Consider the following 8,731-nt stretch of genomic DNA (forward strand, 5'->3'; position numbering starts at 1 on the left):
TTCGACGGATTCTGGTTGAAAATCGATGTCTGACTGTATTAATGAAGCTTAACCTTCGAATCGCAATTTAGCCCGTCAAAACACAATTACCCAAAAAGCATCGCGAAACAACGCAACCACGTGTCATTTTCAGCCAATCACAGTCGACCTAGATTGTTTTCCACCCTCCTAAAATGTACGTGTCACTTTGGATAGAATTCAACCTAATCACGTTTCCAATTAATTTTTCGCCGTCCTGTGACCTCACACGCGTGTGAAGAATAATGGCGGAACCTAACAAACAAGACATTTGTACTATTTTCAAGCGACTTCGCTCCATTCCCACGAATAAGGTAAGACTTTTCCTCTCCCGTAACAAGGAAGTAAATCCACGTTTGACACGTCGCAGTTGCAGAACCGCCGCAGCTAATATTAAAAGTTAACAAGAGGAGAGTAAATAACAAGCCTGTGATTGTTTTTGGGTTTCTTTGATACATTTTCGACGAATTTGGACTTCAAACGAACTTTGTACGGAGTCGCTAGTTGCCAGCTATGCTATGCGCTCGATAGTCGAACTTGCGTTAGCTTATTATGTGTTGACAACTGATTATTTTGTTCTTGTGTCGTTCTCAAGGTTCCCAAAACAAACAAAAATGTCGTTCAACGTGTGCTTAATGGTCGCTTCAGTTGTTAAGCTTGCGTATAATCAAATGTGAGCAACAGCTGTTACGTCTTCCAATTGAATTCCATGCATTCAATACTTTTGTGTTTTAATTTCTAGGCATGTTTTGACTGCTCAGCTAAAAATCCCAGTTGGGCCAGTATCACCTACGGTGTGTTCCTTTGTATAGACTGTTCAGGAACACACAGGTCTCTTGGAGTTCATTTGTCCTTCATTCGGTAAGAACGAGTCAGTGTACTGCACAAATAGCTTTGTGATTCCCAATGGCTGTGTTCTTTTGATGTCATTTGTTTTGGTTTGAATTCAATTCTAGTAGTTTCAGTCTCTCGTAATGTCCACCCCAAAAATTCTAGGCAAGGTGACCATTTCTGATCTTCCTGTCCGTCACCCGTTTTCTCTTATTTTGTGCTCAAAGGTCCACAGAGCTGGATTTTAACTGGTCCTGGTACCAGCTGAGATGCATGCAAGTGGGAGGCAACGCCAGCGCGGTGAGCGGAGGCTGCCCAACGACGCGCGACTAAAAACGGCGTTATAATGACATCACTTCCCTTCTAGGTGTCCTTCTTCAACCAGCATGGCGGCACGGCCAACGCCGCCAACGTGAAATACAACAGCCGGGCCGCTCAGCTGTACAGAGAGAAGATTAAGACGCAAGCCACGCACGCCACTAAGGCCCATGGCACCGAGGTAACAATAATATACCCTGTCAGTTCATATTTTCATGTTATTATTATTTTTTTTGATGATGTCTTCACAGCTTTGGTTGGACAGTCAAGGTTCCGCGTCGTGCGCGTCACCGGAGGAGAAGCACGTCGACTTTTTCAGTTTACATTCGCAGGTAGCACAACCTGAAGCATTGTCGCTATGTTTAGAATTAAATCATCACGCTCACTAGCTATTAGCTATCTAGCTAGCGAGGTATCTAGCTAGCGAGGTATCTAGCTAGCGAGGTATCTAGCTAGGTATTAGCTAGCTGGCTAGCTTTCTATGTATTTCAGTTATTCCGGGTTGAGTGAACGCCAGCGCGTGTGGCTGCCGCTGCTCACCCACAGAAAATTGTGTCTGTCTGTTTGCTATCTATTAGCTGTCTATTAGCTATTTATTAGCGGTCTAGATGACTAGCTAGCTATCTAGCTAGGTACCTATTAGCTAGCTAGCTAGCTGGCTTTCAATCTATTTGAGTTACTTCCGGGTTGAGTGAACGCTGTCGTCTATGGCTGCCGCTGCTCACCCACAGGAAAACTTACCCTGTGACAATAAAGTGACCTTGAGACTTTTGAAAGGAGCTTTGAAATGAAATGTATTATTATTATTATTATTATTATTATTATTATTATTATTATTATTATTATTATATGGCGCATCTGGCTATCAAGCTTGCTGGCTGGCTAGCTTTCTATCTATTAGAGTTACTTCCGGGTTGAGTGAACGCTTGCGCATGTGGCTACCGCTGCTCACCCACAGAAAAACTTATCCTGTAACTGTAAAGTGACCATGAGAGTTTTGAAAGGCACTTATCAATGAAATTTATTATTATTATTATTATTATTATTATTATTATTTAATAGTTAGCTAGCTAATATATTTATAGCTAATCTAATCTAAGTGTTTTTGTGCTCATTGAGCAGGAAGTTCCGGAAAATATGGCTAAAATGAGCCTCAGCTGTGTGACACCGGAGACGCAAAGTAAAGAAGACGACGGTACGGCAACTTTGCCTCATGACGGTTATGAATATGATAATGTACATGCGTCTTGTGATTTTTAAATTATTTTTTTTACGTTTACTTTCAGGCAACACGGAGATTGGCCCTAGCGTTGACATGCTGAGTGCTTCCCCGAAGGCTAATCTGGGTTTGTGTGACCGTTAACTATGTACTCTACGTCATTGGCTCCCACGTCACTCACCGGGTTGTCACTCACATGCATGTTTTGTTGTTTACAAATAGCAAAGGCATTTTTTTTTCTTGATTTATTGCAGAACTGACTAGAAAATTATTCGGTGTACTGTAGCTCATACCTGTCAACCTGCGAGACACTGTGACCTTACTTGCGCCTTACTGTGGATAATGTTTATAAAAAATGTAGAATGTTAATTAAAAAAATGATATTACGGCAACAAAAAAAACATGTTAAAAGGTTTAATTTAACTAATTTCAAAATAAAATTCCACTTGACCGGAACTTTTATAGTGATAGTGATAGTGGTAATAGTGGTAGTCATGGTAGTCGTGGTAATAATGGTAGTCATGGTAATAATGGTAGTAGTAATGTAGTAGTAGTAGTAGTAGTAGTAATAATAATAATAATACTAGTAATAATAATAATAGTAGTAATAATAATAGTAGTAGTAGTAGTAATAATAATACTAGTAGTAGTAATAATAATAATAGTAGTAGTAATAATAATAATAGTAGTAGTAATAATAATAACAATAGTAGTAGTAATAATAATAACAATAGTAGTAGTGGTAGTAATCATTGTAGTAGTAATATATAGTAGTAGTAGTAGTAGTAATAATAATAGTAGTAGTACTAATAATAATAATAATAGTAGTAGTAGTAATAATAATAGTAGTAGTAGTAGTAGTAGTGGTAGTAATAATAGTAGTAGTAATAATAATAATAATCATCATCATAATAATAATGATACATTTCATTTCAAAACTCTTAAGGTCACTTTACAGTTACGGCATAAGTTTTTCTGTGGGAGGTAGCCACACGCGCCAGCGTTCACCGGAAATAACTCAGAGATAGAAAGCTAGCTAGCTAATAGATAGCCAATAGCTAGCTAGCTAATAGATGGCTAAGATTGTTGACATTGATGGTGTCCAATCACTTTTTTTAGAACAGGCTACTAATGTTGTAGAACTCTAGTGCCCACAGTCACTAGAGCTAGCTAAAGCTAGCTAGCTAATAGATAGCCTAGCGAGGTAGCCAGCTAGCTCGACTTTTGTTTCTTCTCAATACTTTTCGCACTGATTTGTTTTTCCTCGGTGGTCGACTTTGCTTTTTACAAGTAGCGATATTTGTTATAATTAACATTACTGCTAGTATTTAATAACAAAAAACGGAATAGAAAATATCTCTAAATTATATTGAACATTTTTTTTCCCCGTACAAACTTTCTTGTATGCCGTACACATCTAAAAATGTGCAAAAATCGTACAAAAATACGGCAGGTTAACAGTACGTCACTGCATGATACAACATTTTCAACATTTAGCTTGTAGTAGACGTGCACATTCCACCATGACGTCCCTGATACACTGCTGAAAAGGATGCTTTGATCCTCAAGCACAGTAAGTATTGAAGAATGAATTACTCTCTTTGTATTTGTTATTTAGTTGTTTATTTTCGACTTCAAGATGGCGCCGCGAGAGTGGCTGCCTTTCCAGCAGCTCCTGTATTTTGTTTTTCTACTTCTTTCTTTCCTTTCATAACTTTACTGCTGTGAAGTATAAATCTCTCCACTGCGAGACGAATAATGATACATCCAATCCAATCCATTATCCTTTTATTCCAGAACCTTCATCCCTTCTCAAGAAGAAGCCTGGCGCCACCAAAAAATCGGTAAATCCGCAAACGGCTAGCATGCCTTTTATTTACTTTGATAAAGCATGTTTACATATTTCGTATTTAATTATTTTTGGAAGATGGCCACCAAGAAAGGCGGCCTGGGCGCTCAGAAGGTAAGCAGTCAGAGCTTCAACGAGTTAGAGAAGAAAGCGCAAGCTGCTGACAAGCTCCGGGAGAAAACAGAGGACATATCCGCCGGCAAGAAAAACAACGCCAAAACTGTGGATTCCATGTGAGGATATTCTCGGATGACATGTCTCGATATCGGGTCGGTGTTTATAATGTATCCAATGATACGCCGGCAGTGCTCCGTCTATGCGGTTGGCTTACCAAGACCTGGAGCAGCAGAGGAAAAAGGACGAGCAGAAGCTAAAAAATCTGGACGGGAAGAAGCGGGAGCAAGCGGAGAGATTGGGAATGGGGCTCAATGTCAGGAGGTGCGCTAAAGCGGTGCTGTCTGTGAAAACACAACCAGATTTTCAGTTTTGAGTGGACATTATCACTTTTTTTTTGTGTTTTTCCGATGTCTATTTATTTATTTATTAATTTATTAAATAATTTATTTATTTATATTTTTGACTCGACGTTTATCGCTTGAAATGCAGCACCATCCGTTTTTTCCAGGTTCTCGATAAATAATAGCTCAATTCGACTTGTTTCTGTCTCCCTCTAGTGGAGTGTCTCACTCGGTGATGTCCGACATGCACATCATCCAGCAGGAGCGACCTCTGGCGGCCGAGACTGGTAAATCGACTCGTTTCGACGAAGACGATGACGACGAGGGAAGCTTCAGCCCCGGGTAGGATATACAGTAAAGTCTCGTTATATCGATATTCAAGGGAGTCCGAAAAATATCGATATATCCGGGACTATCGATATATCCGATATCGATATAACGAGACTTTACTGTAATAATAATAGTACTAGTAGGAATAGTAGCAATAGTAGCAGAAATAGTACTAATAATAGTAAGAATAATCATAATACATTTCAGATAGAAATAGTAGTAGTAGTAGTAATAGAAGTAATAGTAATAGAAGTAGTAGTAATAAGAATCAGAAAACCTTTATTCGTCCCACAATGGGGAAATTTGCATAAATAATAATAGTGCCAGGGTTGACTTAACCCGGAAGTGATTTAAATGGATAGAAAGCTAGCTAGCTAATAGATAGCTAGATAGCTGATAGATAGCTAGCTAATAGATAGCCAATAGATAACTAGCTAGCTGGATTGATAGCCAGCCAGATAGCTAGCTAGCCAGCCAGCTGGATAGATAGCTAATAGATAGCCAGCTCGCTAGCCAGATTGCTAATAGATAGCTAAAAGATAGACAGCTAACTAGCTAGTAGTCGTTATAGTAATAATAGTAGTAGTAGTGGCCTTTCAAAACTCTCAAGGTCACTTTGCAATGACAGTATAAGTTTTTTTCTGTGGGGGAGCAGCGGCAGTCACACGCACTGGCGTTCACTCAACCCGGAAGTAACTCAAATAGATAGACAGCTAGCTAATATACAGTAATCCCTCGTTTATCGAGGTTAATGTGGACCGGGACCACCCGCGATAGATGGCCACGGCCAGTGCTTTATCGGCACCCAAACAAGAAAAAAAAAAAAACTAAATTCGGAAATGGCGCTCTGTCATATTTTAAATAAATTCGGGAATGGCAGTTAAATGAGTTAATGTCAACAAAAAGAGTTTGCGTTTCATATTTTACGCAGGAACTTTTTTTTACAAATCTGTTTCAGGATCTTGTCCCGTTACGACCAAAACAACTCTTCTTCAGACCTTTTCTCCTCCCGATGGAGCAAGAAAGCCGAACCGGATTTCTTTTTGACGTCTGCCATCACCTCGCTAGATGACAGGTGAGGACATTCAAGACACCGTTTTAATTCCGTAAGCATGAAGACAAATTCTCCTTTTAGGCCCACCCCACGTAGGAAATCGGACATGGCGCCCGTCGTCGAAACGGGAGAAGCTCGCAAAAAATTCGGCCAGGACGTCAAATCCATTTCTTCGGATATGTACTTTGGAAAGCAAGACAATACAGAGGTACACTTTTTTTTAATGATTCATATCCGGCTTCTGATTGGCTAAAAAATGGGGGAAAAGCGCCATCTGTCAATTTAAAAATCAAGGTTTTTATTGACAGTACGAAGCCAGATCACGACTGGAAAGACTTACTGGCAGTTCCGCCATCAGTTCAGCCGACTTATTTGACGATCACAAGAAGCAAACTGGTAAGTAAAGTGATACCTTGGCTTACGAACTTAATTGGTTCCCAAAAAGTGTGTGTAAGGCAAAAAAATGTGTATTCCAAACATGAATTTCCCATAAGAAACCATTAAAATGAGAATAATCCGTTCCCATGTCCCCATAAAACATAATTTTCAACTAAATAAGCCTTAAAGGACAACCGACGCCCCGGACAAGTTGTGTCTATAATTTGTAAAATCACTTCAAATGACTTCTACTGAGCGTATTTTACAAATATTCCACGGCAGATAGCTATATTTTACCTTTTAAGACTCGTGCTGAATATTCAGGAAGTCTTGTTTTCGAGTTGATGATGATGCCTGACGTGACGTCACATCTGGAACGCCCCTGACCGAGAAAGCGACACACAATGCATTTTGGGTACTTTTGTTAGGTCTGAAAACTTCGCGTTGATGCCGAAATTAGAAGGAAAACACATAAATAACGCAATGGTGAATCGTTGTGTGTTGCACCAAGATTTTATACTAGTTGACACAAATTCCCAGCAGACAAATCAGCCCATTTCTAACAGAGCTTGGACGCCATTTTGTGCATTTTCTGGGACACTACATTGGAGTCCTGAGGCTCGAATTGATACGGGAGGACTTCTTTAATCGATGGCAAACATTTATGCTTTCCTCTTCAGAACTATTTGAATCATATTCATAACTGGCGTGACGTCACGAACAAGGGGGCGGGACCTTCTGAAACTTAGCATCTCCGGGGTCATTTTGAAGTTGTTTTGGGACACTTCAAGTCATTTTTATTGGTGTTTTGCATTTGACTAAAAATATCAGCCTGCGTGTTTTGGGTATTTTAGATGCTATAAAACGTTTTTCTAATGTCAGTTAGGAAACAAAAAATGTTGTAGGTTGTCCTTTAAAACTAAACACAATACATATCTTATGCTCATTTGTCATAAAATGTCCGCCGTAATCATGAGAATTATGTATTTTGTCTTTTTTTTTTCATTGCAGCCAGCACGTACCGCCTGACCAACGTGCTCCCAAGCGCTCCCGACATGTCTCAGCTGAAAATGGGGGTGCGCAGCGTCGCCGGAAAGCTTTCAGTCATGGCCAGCGGTGTCGTCAATACCATCCAGGTGCTCACTCGTCATGGTCAAATGCATATTTCCCTTCTTCAAATGTAACATTCACGTTTTTTAAATTTATTTTATGTTTTTAGGACCACTACAACAACTGACGGATGAATCACTGCGATCGACTTGTCACATGACAGGAAGTAGACACAAAACGTCCAAGGTGAAGTTTTTTTTTTGCTTTTGTATATACAGTTGGACACAAATGATGCTCTCCAAAGACGGTAGCGTATTATTATTATGATTATTATTATTTTTAGCTTTGTAACGACAGAATTTTGTGTATAAATTCCTCTTGGGTTTATGCCTGAAGCATATTGTGTGGCCTTGTCAGTTCATCTCAAAAGCGAATTAATTATCAACACATCCGTTATTGAAATATGGGGCTGAAAATCCATAAAATATAAAAGGAATGCAAAATGAGTATTTTTTTTCGAGCCAAAATCCCCCTCAAAAAAGATTTAAAAGCTTCAAAGTGTGCTTTTTTTGCTTGACTCTTTTGCACTATAAATTGGGATGTATTTTTTTATTATATTAATTAGACAATTTAAATGTAGTTGTTCAAGATTTGTCATTAATTTTTGTGTTTGCTTTTCAAGCCCGTTTTTGTCACTTGAAGGAATTGCATATTTTTAATTCGGGCGTTTAGTTTAAGTATTCGAGCTGGGGATCTTTTTTTTTTCTTGACACCTTAATGTACTGTCAAAGTGTTTTTTATCTACAAAATATTTGTTTGCGTCATTCCAAAATGCCATTGTCCAACGTTAGATATAACTGATTGGAATGCTTTACAGTGGAGAAATGTGGTTACATTACATTATGTTTTTGCCTTTGAGCAAAATTCGCAGTGTTTGCTTGAATGTACTTTAAAATTTGATAATTGAAGTGTATCAGATTATCATATTGTAGCTGATACATGAACTGCTGTTTACTAGGTAAAAAATGTGTGTATATATTTATATATACAACACTGGCAATCACATTGTTGACTAATGCTTTTTTTTGCAACATTTAAAATAAAAAAACACGTTTATTCTCAAAATATTATTGTTGTTTATTTATTTAGATTCATGAATGAGTTGCCAATAATTTTGGATAAAGAGGCCATTGATTCTTTTCGTTCTTGTGTCTACAAGTGAGCGA

At 38.6% G+C, this 8,731-nt stretch overlaps 1 protein-coding gene across 1 annotated transcript; it reads left to right on the top strand.

Moving 5' to 3' along the window:
- The first annotated feature begins 148 nt into the window (after positions 1–148).
- Positions 149–8,630, top strand: arfgap3 (ARF GTPase activating protein 3). The gene is made up of 16 exons (XM_088988691.1): positions 149–332; positions 761–879; positions 1,077–1,149; positions 1,217–1,348; positions 1,419–1,499; positions 2,290–2,362; positions 2,454–2,513; positions 4,184–4,230; positions 4,314–4,468; positions 4,542–4,673; positions 4,910–5,035; positions 5,982–6,098; positions 6,159–6,285; positions 6,386–6,473; positions 7,467–7,591; positions 7,675–8,630. Exons 1-16 carry the CDS (start codon positions 264–266, stop codon positions 7,690–7,692), a joined length of 1,542 nt encoding a protein of 513 aa, XP_088844817.1. The 5' UTR covers positions 149–263; the 3' UTR covers positions 7,693–8,630.
- Positions 8,631–8,731: the final 101 nt, after the last annotated feature.

This window comes from Hippocampus bargibanti, linkage group LG22, assembly GCF_051943395.1.
Source record: "Hippocampus bargibanti isolate YZ-2025 linkage group LG22, ASM5194339v1, whole genome shotgun sequence".
In the NCBI taxonomy this organism is placed as follows: Eukaryota; Metazoa; Chordata; class Actinopteri; order Syngnathiformes; family Syngnathidae; genus Hippocampus; species Hippocampus bargibanti.